The sequence below is a fragment of the Paroedura picta genome, chromosome 7 (genome assembly GCF_049243985.1).
Source record: "Paroedura picta isolate Pp20150507F chromosome 7, Ppicta_v3.0, whole genome shotgun sequence".
In the NCBI taxonomy this organism is placed as follows: domain Eukaryota; kingdom Metazoa; phylum Chordata; class Lepidosauria; order Squamata; family Gekkonidae; genus Paroedura; species Paroedura picta.
This window is the reverse complement of record NC_135375.1, coordinates 95,892,048-95,905,323: the sequence shown is the minus strand read 5'-3', so window position 1 is coordinate 95,905,323 and position 13,276 is coordinate 95,892,048. Positions and strand designations below refer to the sequence as shown.

The following is a 13,276-nucleotide window of genomic DNA, read 5'->3' as shown; positions in this document are numbered from 1 at the left end:
TATGTGTAAATGCGGACAGCAGTGCTGGAGACCTGTTTGCCCACAGCAATCTACATTTGGTGCCAGTGTGGCTGGAGAAACAGCACTTATAGAATGAACAACACAACTTTGTGTTTACTCAGAAGTAAGTCCCTCAAGAGGCCTCCCCAGTAAGTATACACAGGATGGTGGCTGTATTCTCTTCCCTATTGGTCGCTCCACACCCTGTAAAGCAAGACGCAGTGGTCTCTTACAGGTCTTCTGAGTCACCTATCAAATATGGCCCACCATTGTATATAAGGCCAATAGAGGTGCTAGCTGGCTTTGTATTGCGTTTTGGCAAGCAGGGTTTGTGGTGAGTTTAGTTTTAGTGCTTGGAGCTTGTTGTAAAGTTTTGCTTAGCTTGAGTTTGTCCTTGGCTATTCTTTGAGCATGCTCTGAAGTTTTTGGGAGGGAAGCCATGTACTTATGTTGCTATGGTGGCTAAGTCTGTGGCTGTGAGAGCTAGCTGGTACCTTCAAGGTATACTGCCTCTGGAAAGGGGGGTTAACTCTTGGGGAGAAGAATTGGAAAAGGTTTTTCCATAGGGTTGGTCACTAGTAGCAGTGGAGGGCTATAGTCATTCAGGAGTTGTGCTTTGGTATAGTTTTTCCATTTTGATGTGTGGTTGCCAGTTGAGCAATACCTCATAGGGAAAAGTGCAGACTCTTTTTCAGATATTAAATGCTGGAGGAAAATGATAGCATACCATGGGTGTTAAAAACTGACTTGAGGATTAATTTTTAAAAAATTGGCTGTATCTCTTAATATTCCATGTTTATTATGCAGGATTAGCATCTAGGGTTGCTAAAGAATTGGGAAATACCTGGACATTGGGGGGAGAGAACATCACCTGAGTCCACCTGACAAAGCTGCCCTTTTTCTCCAGGGGAATTGATAATGGTAACTTAGAGATCAATTCTAATAGTAGAAGCTCCTCTCAGTACCTCCTGGAGGTTGATGACATCCATAGCAATATCTCTGTCAAGCACCCACATGGTATACTTTCCAAGTGGTTGAGTTCAAGAATTGGGAAATTCCCAATGTTAGTTTAATTCTTGCTTTCAATTTGCCAGGTGGCCCTACTGGCCTGTGGAATGGCTATTACATCTGATTCAGACTCCTGTAGAAGACAGAGGCATATGTGAGGGTTGGCCACTCTTGCTTTTTGCAATTCCAGCTGTAGCCTCTGGGAGCACCTCCACTGACTACATTTGTAGGATAGATTCAAATGAGTAGTGTTGGTCTGAAGTAGCACAATAAAATCAGAGCCCAGTAGCACCTTTAAGACCAACAAAGATTTATTCAAGGCGTGAGCTTTCAAGTGCAAGCACTCTTCCTCAGACTCTTCTTCTGAGGAAGAGTGCTTGCACTCGAAAGCTCATGCCTTGAATAAACCTTTGTTGGTCTTAAAGTTGCTACTGCACTCTGATTTTATTGTACATTTGCAAGGAATTGAATGGACATTTGCACAGCCCTGGTGGGGTTCTTCAAGCTAGTAGACAAAATTTCTCAGTGGAAAACTTTTGGTGCTGCTGTTTCTGGGGGGGGGGGGTGGAATGGTGTCGATGTCTAGCAAACATTACTGCAGGCAAGGTTATGGTGGTTAGCACCATCATGGCCTAGTTCAACAGCTTGGTTATCTGAACGTGTTTCTTTTGGCTTTTTTGCAGTAGCATCTTGCTATGGCTGCGAAGGAAGAGACACCGAAGGAAGCAAGCACAGAAAATGAGCACCAGGTTGGTGGTTCATCCTTCCAGTACAGTGAAGCTTGGATGCTGCTATCAAAGCATGGAGAAATACACCTGGATTGAAACCTGTCTCTCTTCCTGTAGCAGCACTGAAAACCTCCAGAGGGCCCTGGGTGGTTCCTTCCCCTTCCCAGCAGTCAAGATGTACATAAGCTGTCTATGCCTCAGCAGTCACCTCCTATTCCCACGCGTTCCCCATGCTGGATTTGTGGTGGGGTAGTCCAGTTATGGAGTCGCCCTCATTCCACTGTCATTTGAACAAAATTTGAATCCAGTAATAGCTTTCAGAGCTATAATGTTTTTATTTAAGGCATAAGCATTTGTATGCATGCACAGCATGAAACAGCATTTCATCAACTATTACATGTAGGTGGTGGTGGGGATTAATTGCCAGTAAAGGCTAGTGGAATAAGTGACTGGGTGATTATAGCTGAGGCAGGATTAAAGCAGTTGGTAAGAGCTGCAAAGGAGCCTACAAATAAGAGTTAACAAACAGATGTCACAACTACATGTAAGTACATGTTCAAGAAAGTTCAGTTTGAGGTATAAGATGGAACTGAGGGACTATGATCCATCTGAATCCATAATGCTTAGATTTTGTAACTTAATGATTTCATGGAATCATAGAATAGAGTTCGAAGGGACCTCCTGGGTCATCTAGTCCAACCCCCTGCACTATGCAGGATACTTACAAGCCTATCGCTCATCCACTGTAACATGCCACCCCCCTGAATGTTTTATATGTTTTATACTTACTTATTATACATTGTTTTATATTTACTTATTATACATGGTTCTATTGGTTGTTGTGAGCATTGCCTAGTTTAAAACTGTTTTTCTTGAGCTCAGTGCAGAAGTATAAGATATTGACTTGGGCTTTGCCTTCATGTTGTAAAGTTCTGGCCTTCACAAGGATGCTGCTTGGCTCCGCTCAAGAAGGGTGGAGTCTAGCAGAAAGCCCTGTAAGGACCCTGCTGAGTCACAGATCTTGTTGACTTATTTTATTTATTTATTTATTGTATTTCTTCTTCCTAGTGTGTCATCAACAAAGTAGCTGCTCTGCCCATGGTCAGTGCTGCCTGCGAGATGGTTTCAGCCACGTACTCTTCTGCCAAAGAGTCCCACCCGGCTATCCAAGCAGTGTGTGACATGGCGGAAACGGGCGTGAAGACCGTGGCAACATCAGCTGTGAGCAGCGCACAGCCTCTTCTTGACAAATTTGAACCTCAGAGTGAGTAAACGCTGCAATTGCATAGATGCACACCTTGGTAGGAAAGTTGGACTTTTGCTCCCAGCTGGGCTTGTGCATCGCTCAGGAAAAGTGCAGCTGTGCATAGGTGCCTGTGCCATCTTCATAGCAGCAGTGCCAAGCTAGGAACCCTGGCTCTCCCAAAATGTTGCACGAATTGGACCGGCCATCTTTTGGAGCAGAAGGGCCGCTCTGGAAGTGTCCTGGTTGCATCCAGTTTAAATGTGCTGAAGCTTCTTGATAGCTTTGCGTGGAACTAGCCTGCTGGGCCATTCCCACAATAGCACTAAGGAGCAATTCCCTGCCCCCATGCCTGAAATTCCACACTGTTCAAAACACTTTCCACCAAAATACAATTCATGGATAAGTGGATGTTTATGAAACACACTTAATTTAAAAGAAAGCATACTATCTGGTGCAGAGAAACATTTGGTACTTGGACCAGCACTTTTTGGTTAACCGAGATTTCATACTGCATGTTTGGGGGTGGGGGGGCTGCTGTAAGCTCCCTTTAGGGATGCCAACCTCCAGATGGGACCTGGGGATTCCATGGAATTGCAGTTCATCTCCAGATATCAGATTCCCCTGGAGAAAATGGGTACTTTGGAGGGTGGACTACCACTGAGGTCCCTGTCCATCCCAGGGTCCATCTCCAAATTTCTAGAGGTTTCCCCAACCTGGATCTGTTAACCCTTCTCCTCCACTCCCCACTAGTGGCCAGAAAAGACATGGCAACCCTGGTTCCGTCAGAATATTTGTTTCCTCTTAACTGTGTCTTCTAAGATTCTCTTCTTTCAACTGTAAATGCTGTCGGCTTTTTCACACCTTAAATGCACTGCCAAATGAGTTAGAAGGAAACTCCTTGCCAGAGAAACTGATGAACTGTTGTGTCTGTTCCTAGAGGCTAGTCTATGGGTAAGGCCGGAATTCACTCGCATCACAGTTTTTTCCTCCTTTCATTCCAGCCTGAAGGTCTTTGTGCTGAAGGGGGTAGAACAGAGACCTCTTTAACGGGAGGTGTGTGTACTCCACGAGACAGACAAAGAGGTTGTGTGTGTCTTCTGGAAAAGTTAAAACCTGACCCCAAAAAATGTTTGGTTAGGGCAGGCTTTCTGAAGAAGAAGAAGAAGAGTTGGTTCTTATATGCCGCTTTTCCCTACCTGAAGTAGGCTCAAAGCGGCTTACAGTCGCCTTCCCATTCCTCTCCCCACAACAGACACCCTGTGGGGTGGGTGAGGCTGAGAGAGCACTGATATCACTGCCCGGTCAGAGCAGTTTTATCAGTGCCATGGCGAGCCCAAGGTCACCCAGCTGGTTGCATGTGGGGGAGCCCAGAATCGAACCTGGAATGCCAGATTACAAGTCCGCACTCCTAACCACTACACCAAACTGGCTCTCTGGACAGGGTTTTCGTGAAACCCTGGGGTTTCTTGATGGCTGTGGAGGGGGTTTCCCAATTGGATGGGAGTTAATTAATTTTTATATACACTTAAAAAAAATGGGTGATATGACCATATGTTAACAACAACAACAAAACCCACCAATGATGGGCCTGGAGGGGTAGAAAGGGTAGGAGCCTTAGGCATAAAAGTCCTTGACGGCTGAGCAGCAGATGCCTGTCCCAGCCCTGTTTCCAGCCCAGCAGAGTAGACTGCTGGGTAGTTTCTGGTGTTGCGGGGTGATGGAGCATGATGTCACATCCAGGGGGAGTTTCTGGGTGATGTCACTTCTGGTGACATGTGACTTCTGGAGGCATGGCAGAGAGATGGGGCCCGCGAACATCACTTCTGGGGTTTCTCAGAACCTGAAGAATGTTTCAGAGGTTTCTCAACAGCAAAAAGGATGAGAGAGGCTGGGTCAAGGTATCGAAAGGCACAAATTTATGTTCCATAAGCGTTCGCTTGACCCCTGCCTTCCATAGTGCCTTAAGATGGCCGATATGTTCTTGGCCTTCTTGGTCAATAACAACTGAGCGACTTTGTCCATGAATCAGCCTACTGCTGATTTTGCCCTGTGACTGTGAGGAGGGTAGTAATGCAAACCTTGACTGCAGTGAGGCAGCTAGGAAGAGATGTCACCTGTTCTTTTCTAGTTTCCGCAGCAAACTCCTATGCCTGTAAAGGCCTCAACAAGCTACAAGAGACGCTGCCTGCCCTGCAACAGTCGGTGGAAAAGGTAAAGGTTTCACCTAAATTCTTTCAGTACTTCCTGTGGCCTTCTCAGTTTGGGCCAAAATTCAGTCTATCGGCCTTTCTAGCATATGTTTTTCAGCTGATAAGCTGCTGCCTACAACTAAGAGGCACCCAACTGAAGATAGATCAGACAGCAGTATCATAACTATGACAAGATGGGTTTAGATCAGTGGTCCCCAACCTTTTTATCACCAGGGACCACTCAATGCCTTTTACTGAGGCCCGGTGGGGGGGGGTAGTTTACTCCTCTACTCTCAACCACTGCCCTGGTGCTCTCTGATCACTGTGGTAATGTTTAAACATCCCTTCAAAATAAGATACAGACATGCCACAACAATGAAGTGTGTTGTAAAGGGCTGGGGGGGATGAAGTAAAGGGCCGGGGGCAGGGACAAGGCGTCCTTCGGAGCTCACCTCCAATTAGTCGAAGGACCACATGTGGTACGCGGCCCACAGGTTGGGGATCGCTAGTTTAGATGACTGACCCCATTTTGGAAGCCAGATGGAGTGATCAATACTGTAGTGCAGTGTTCCTCACCACCTACTGGGTGGCAAACCCGGGGCTTTCTTCCTGCTTGCTGCATAGTGCATGTATGCGCGTGAAACAATTAAACCATGCGGCCTACTTCTTTATATATCTTGAGAAAAATAGCAATGCAAAGTTTTCTGCAGTGGACAGACTCCTCTATTGCTTCAACTCTTTATTTGTTCCTTATCAGCTTTGTGATTCCTGTCTAGTCTGCTACCTGTGGTCCTGATCCTGACACTGGAAAGATCATAATTCTGTTTCCTTGTCTTTTTGGCCCATGGCTCTCAAGGAAGCTTCTGTTGTATTCTTGCAGCTAGGTGGATCTCATGCAAGGTGGGCTCCCAGGTCTAGAGAGTTTTAAAGACTATTGGTGCAGTGTGCTAACAGCACAGGCAGACTCTGTGGCAGGCTTGGATGGCAGTAAGACCACAGGCAATGCAAGTCATGTTGCACTTCTGCCTGACCTCTTCCATGGTGCATTTAACTGAAGGCAAACCAAAGCACAGGATGTGGGCTGAAACCCCCCTGGAAGAATGGAGAAGCTTACCTGCTATGATTACCTGCTATTACCTGATTACCTGCTATGGCTCCTGCTGAGAGGGAGAGAGATAGAGACAAACTGCAAATGAGCCCCAAACTGCAAATGACCCTTGCTTCCCTGCTAGAAGGAGCCCTGATTACCTCCTATGGCTCCTGCTGCGATAGAGATCTGCGCCTGCTTGTGTCCCTTGGGTCCTAGCACCCATTGCATTCCTGGTTGCAATGGGCTTTGTTGCTAGTAGTAATATAAATAAATTGTTCTTCTATCTGGGTAGATACTTCAGTGATGGTTGTAACAGTAACTAGAAACAGCCTTTTCCTAGCTTGATATTGCTTGATATCCATGATATTGCTTCTTGGATTTCCCATCCTATTGAACTACACTGCGTGATCTGCTTTGAAAAGTGGCCTATGGTAATATAAATTGTTCTTCATTCTGGGTAGATACTTCAGTGATGGTTGTAACAGTAACTAGAAACAGCCTGTTCCTAGCAAGTGTGCTGAAAGGATCTCTGGTTCCAGATTGACTCAGAAGAAACTGTTAGGCTCTGCTCCAGTGGCATTCATAGCTGTCCTCCCTTGACTTTTGTCCCCTTGGACTTTTTCTCCAGGTGGTGTTGGATACCAAAGATCTTGTTGCAGATGCCAAGGACTCCATTTGTTCAAAAGTCACTGAAGTGAAGGACGTGGTGTCAAGTATGGTAGACGTGGCCAAAGAGACTGCCCAGGAAAGCATGGAGATGGCCAAATCAGCGGTGACCAGTGGGGTGAACACTGTGATGGAGACCAGTTTGGCCATGGTTGCTGGTGGGATTGGCAAAGTGATTGAAAAATCTGAGGAGCTAGTAGATCACTACCTCCCAATCACTGATGAAGAGCTAGGTAAGTAGTCCTGGAGACATGAGTTCCTTAAAGGTACCATTGCAAAAAATCTGAGGAGCTGGCAAATTAAAGGATGTCAAAGGAGGCGGGGCCAGCCACAAGATGGCGGCCCTGGCTTACCTTCAGTCAAAGCATTTGAAGAACTTTGTGTACTGGTACTTGTTCAAGGTCTGGTTTTCGTGAAACTCTATTCTGCAGCTTTTCAAGAACACCCGTCCTGTGTTTAAAAGAAAAAACACCCTGCAGGGGATGGTTAAATTTTTTTAAAGACAGAGTCATAAAAGTTACAACCACTGGAAGACTGCTCCCTGCCCTGAAGGAGTAAGCAACCTAAACTGAGAATGAATAGAAGGAAGGAAGGAATAGTAAAAAGAGCAAGGATTAAATGGAGTCTGCAGCTGTAGTAGGACTATTTTTTCAAGAATTTTAAGGGAAAGTCTTAACAATTAAGTGTTCAGAGACTGAATGTTAGTCCTAAAGCATAGCAGCAGCAATTGGGTCGTTGTGCAGAAGATTTGACAAGGGCTCCTTCGACATTTCCAGACTTAACACTTTAGAAGTAGCTAATTTGTTGCAGTCTTTGACCAGCGTAAACAATACAGTAAAATGAAATAAAAACAAGTCATAGTATTTACTTTAGGCCAAAACGTGGTAATTAAAAACAACAGATAAAACAGATATCACTGTTTGACCAAGCCCTTTTTCGAGAGATCGTTTTATTGCTTACAGACTATAAAGCAAAGGTTTTCTATAGCAAATGAGGTAGCGGGCTTTTTGCCTTCTAGTAGAAATGTAATCAGAAGGCTCTCTAAGGTTGCTGAGTGCTTTAAGTGTCTAAAGCAGGGGTAGTCAAACTGCGGCCCTCCAGATGTCCATGGACTACAATTCCCAGGAGCCCCTGCCAGAAAATGCTGGCAGGGGCTCCTGGGAATTGTTCTCCATGGACATCTGGAGGGTCGCAGTTAGACTACCTCTGGTCTAAAGGGAAGGAACAAGATACCAATTACAGGATCGTTATCCTCTGCATAGAGTTCACAGTGTAAAAGCGGGTGTGAGCGTTTCGATCACACCGGCAAAGCACGGACATAATTTCTGTGACTCCTTGGGTTGACAATGAAATCTCCCAGAAAGAGTGGCTGAGGGCAGGGCGTCATATCGGGCTCTAGAGAAGGCCCGTTTAAATTTAGATGAAACTCTTTCAGAGCAGACTTTCCTGTTTCGCACAGGAAAATCCAGCTGCAAGAGAACATAGTCTAAAGATAATACTTGTTCCTGCTGAACTTTCAATAGATTTAAGGGAGCTTAAAGGCATGTCTTAGTTTGAGTTGACAGTTAGACAGCCATTCTATGACTTCAGTTCTACTTCATTGTGCAAACACTTCTGTTCCACTCTCACATTAGTAAAAAGAGTGACGGACTATAATCTGGTTAGCCAGGTTTGATTCCTCACTCCTCTGAATGCAGTCAGCTAGGTGACCTTGGGCTAGTCATGGTTCTCTTAGAGCTGTCCTCACAGAGCAGCTCTCTCAGAACTCTCTCAGCCCCCCCTCCCACTTCATAGGGGGTCTTTTATGGGGAGAGAAAGGGCTTTGTAAGCGCTTTGGGACTCCTTCAGGTAGTATGAAGTGGGATATCATGCTCAAAACTATGTAATAGCTGCAGATCTGTAACTACACTGGTATGCGCTTCAGCTGCACGGAACCTGAAGGGTCCAACATAGACTGAAAAGGATTTAGGAGAAAGAGGAAAAGGAGATTCTAAAATCTCCTATCCATTTGTACAATAACTTAGTTTAAAATGTGGCCAGTAAGGGTGACGGAGCCAGTACGGAGTACAGTTCAAGTGTAGCAGCTGTTTTCAACCTTTTAACCATGAAATAATGGCAGGAAGTGACGTCAGCAGACTGTGCCCCTCCAGAAGTAAGAGGAGCCTTGGGAAGCAAAGGTTTTAAATAGGCAGGAGCCCTCCTCTTCCCATCATTGGCCACTTTGGGAGGGAGTGGGTGGGTCAACCTGCCCAGATAAGGGTAGAATGTTTATTTAATGCCTTTTTCTTTCATAGGGTGGGCCGTTTTGGAACCACTCATGCCGCAGTAGCATTGAGGGGCCCTTGTGGTACCACATGGTGCTTCAGTAACCCTGGGCTGGATCATCAGACTAGGAGCTGGGTTCAAATCTTGTCCTGCCATGGATGCTTGTGGGGTGACCCGTGGCCAGTCACACATGCTCAGCCTAAACTGCCCTTTTAGGCTTGTGGTATGGACTAAACGGAAGGGAGGAGACTCGAGAAGCCTCTTTGGGTCCCCGATGAAGGGGTTAAGTGGGGTATAAATGGCTGAAGTGACTCCTCCCATCTGCCAAGGGTCCTGATGAGGCTCAAAGAAGTGCTTGTGCTACTGTTGGACAGGAAGGGTAGGATGCTGCTAAAGGAACGAGCAGAGAAAGTGCGGAAAAGAAGAAACTGTAGCGGGTCATTCCTTTTCTAGCTCTAGATGGTCCACCTTGGCGTTCTTTCTGATCGTGGAAGTGAGAATTACTCCTTGAGGCCAAACTGTTCTGACCAAGTTATCTCCTCCCTCTAGCTTCTCTCGCAGCTTCCCTGCAGGTGGAAAGTTCTGGAATAGCTCCTATGGAGAAGCAGAAACAGCAGCAAAGCTACTACATACAGCTGGGCACCCTCTCGACCAAGCTCCGCTACAGAGCCTACCAGCATTCCCTGGGGAAACTTCAGCAAGCCAAGCAAAGCTCCCAGGAGACACTGGCCCAGCTTCAGCAAGCCATCGACTTGGTAAGGACTAAATCCACTTTTGGCAGTCTAGAGCAGGAGGTTCCAGCCTTGAGGAGCCAGCAGGTCCCTCCTCCTATGGAAGCAGTATCAGTCGCAACATGCCAAAAGGTTCCAAGCCAAGTAGTCTCCTGCCCTGGAAGCAACTGCAAGCCTTTGTGGCTGGGCTGCAAGCACGACTACATCCCATACATCTGCTTAATGGAGGACACTGCTCCTCCTTGCTAGCAGAGCACACACTGAGCTACTCTTCCTGAAGAAGCAGAAGTGGGCGGAGCCCTCCTTAAGCGAAGGAATTCCCAGAGCATGTGGGTCAGAATTCCCTGCAACCTCACCTAAGGAGCCCTTGAAGCCACCAGTGAGCACACAGGCACAGCCCAGCTGTTTACACAGCTTAACAACAGCCTTTCAAGGGCTGACTTCACCAAATGACTTGCTGACTGCAATTCCAACAATTTGGATAGGAGACCTCCAAGTATTTGGATGGCAGCTCTTCCAGGGACTACCAGGGGTCATGCTGCAGAAGCAGGAAATGTCCCTTGCCTGGCTGCCAAACAATCCTTGGATCTCCTAGCTACACTACACATACCATACAATAAATCTACTTATGGGAAGGGATGGAACCAAAGACTGAAGGGGGTTGGAGCTAAGTGAACGCTTACAACTAGGGGAGCCTAATTATGATACTACTTGATGTCCCAGATTAAGTATGCCAAGCAGGCTGTGGATCAAAAAATCCATGATGGACAGGAGAAGCTGCAGGAGATGTGGCGGGTCTGGAAGAAGAGCCAGCCAGTGGAGCAGCAGGAGGCTGATGGAGAGAGTCAGATGGAGGTGTGTTGCATTCTTAAAGTCTATTGGCCATACTGAGCTTGCATGATGACATGGTACTGCTGAAGCAAAGTCAGCCTTGGGCTGGTTAGTGCCTCTAAAGAGGCTCTCTGAAGACTGCCTATTCTTGTTTGTCACCCTATTTCTATCCCCAGCAGAGAGAAAAGCACTTTCAGGGAAGTCAGGCTCAAGGTCATCCAGAAAAGTCAGAATCATTGAATCCTAGAGTTTGAAGGGGCCATACAGGCCATCCAGTCCAACCCCTTGATCAATGCAGGATCAGCCCAAAGTATCCATGAGAAGTACCTGACCAGCTTCTGATTGAAGACTGCCAGTGAGGGAGAGCTCACCACCTCCTTAGGCAGCCGATTCCACTTTTAAACTACTCTGACTGAACATTTCTTCCCTGATACTTAGCCGGCATCAGTTTGATGGCCAAGTAGGATTATAAACCTGAGTCTCTCTGATTCCAGGCTCTTCTCTCCATAACAGATTGAGTCCAAGGCACTGGGCCTGTCTCACGCCCTAGCCCGGAAGCTCCAAGTCATCTGCAAGAACCTCCTAGTCAACATCCAGGGCCTCCCTGTTGTTCTTCAGGAAAAGATGAAGCACACCTACAGCAACATGGAAGACCTGCAGACAGCCTTTTCCAATGTGAGATCCTTCCAAGACATTTCCGGCAACCTGTTGGCCCAGAGTGAGGAAAAGATGGCCAAGGCCTGGGAGACTATAGATGAACTCCTGGAATATGTGGCTGAGCATGCTCCCCTCACCTGGATAGTGGGTCCTTTCTCTCCTGCTGAAACCTCAATGGCAAAATCAGCAGATCCGAAAGTGGAGGTGTAGATGGATGCCTGATGTCAACCCGACTCTTGAGAGGTCAGGCAGTAGGATGATGCTCCAGTGGATGGGTTCTGGTAAAGTAGGGGGCTTGTCTAAAAATGTAGCACTCTTTTTCTCTTGGTAAAGGAGATCAAAGCTGTGTTGGCTGACACATCTGCCTGCAGACTTAATAACGTCCTTCCAAGGAACTGGTGCATTTCTCAGCAATTTTCTTTAAAAGCTTCCAGGATTGGCATTTGACTAAGTTTGTGAGTTGTGTTGAGTCCGGTCCTTCCTTCCTGCTTGCAATGCATCTTAAAGAAAGGGTGTGGTATACAGAAGGCTGTGCCTTGAGGTTCTTATATCACAGTTGTGCTCTTGGTCTGTATGCCAATAAACAGTAAAGTGCAATGGACAGCTGAGTTGTTGGTCTCTTGAGTTTCAGGCTGTTTGGGGTCCAGCTCTTGTCGACCGCTGACTTGTGGGTGAGGCACTTAAGCAGAGAATGGCCTCTTGTATATTCATGCTCATTATGTGCATAGGGGAGGGATTCCCAACAAGGAGTCTGGGGAACCCTGGGGTTATGCAGCCTTTCCCAAAAGTTTGGATAGCCATTGACATCACTGGACCCCACTTCCTCTGTTGTTCTACAGGCCTAGTTTCCTTCACAATGGAAACGGTAAACGATTGATTGGCTGGCTCTCACACCCGCTTCTCTGGAGGGGCATGTCAACACTCCCAGAGTTCTTGAGGCCCGAACAATCTTTCAGGGGTTCCTTCATGGTCAAAAAGTCGAAAAAGGCTGGCATAGACTGTCTCAATATTATTGGCTTGCTTGCCTGGTAGAAGTAGCTCTTCCAAAATTGTTGTCACTCAGAGTAGCTGTGTTAGTTTGTCTGTAGTAGCAAAGGGAAAGAGTCCAGTAGTACTTTAAAGACTCACAAAATTTGTGGCAGGGTATGAGCTTTCACGAGTCGCTGTTCACTTCCGTAGATACAGCTAAAATGTGAGTCCATCTGTCCTTGAATCATGAGAAATGGAGCGATCTCAGATATCAAATGACAATAGCAGGTGAATAACAATAGCAGGGGTGATTGGATTAGGTGATGTATGCAGAGGGGTAGTGGGCTTGGAGAAATCAGCATTGGTAATGAGACAGGAAACCTGAGTCTGGATTCAGTCCAGGAGGATGCCTTGTCTTGAGCTTCATTATCAGTTGCAGTTCCAATCTTCCTCTGAAATTCCTTTGAAAAAGAACTGCTACTTTTAGGTTATCATGTTTCGCCACTTTAAAAATAAATACTGTGGTTTCTGATGTCAGACTAATGCCCAATTATTCTTTGTCATAGGGACTAGCCTCTTTGTCCAATGTGGAGAGTAGAAGGGCACTGCCGACACATGATATAAATCTATCGCATTAGAGGTTGAACAGCAGTATGAACCTGAGATGATATGGCTGACGCTACTGGGTCCAGTGATGGTGGTGCTGGAATCTATAGGAGATCAAAGTTGGCTTCTTGGTTTGTTGCAGGCCTGGTACCAGAGTCCATGGCCCTGTTAAGTAGTTTAGCATTGTAGGTGAGAAGCTGTCTTAGGTTAGCAGGTCTGTAAGCAAGATAACGTCAGCTACTCTGGTGCCCGTGTGAGGGAAACGTCACTATCCAGCATGGTTTATAGGT

The 13,276-nt window shown here is 46.4% G+C and overlaps 1 protein-coding gene across 1 annotated transcript; it reads left to right on the top strand.

The window, feature by feature from the left end:
- Positions 1-205: 205 nt before the first annotated feature.
- On the top strand, positions 206-12,012 carry LOC143841342 (perilipin-3-like). Its single transcript, XM_077345518.1, has 8 exons — positions 206-334; positions 1,692-1,757; positions 2,805-3,000; positions 5,111-5,193; positions 6,890-7,160; positions 9,742-9,947; positions 10,647-10,778; positions 11,268-12,012. The coding sequence occupies exons 2-8, from the start codon at positions 1,704-1,706 to the stop codon at positions 11,619-11,621; spliced, it is 1,296 nt and encodes a 431-aa protein (XP_077201633.1). The 5' UTR covers positions 206-334; positions 1,692-1,703; the 3' UTR covers positions 11,622-12,012.
- Positions 12,013-13,276: the final 1,264 nt, after the last annotated feature.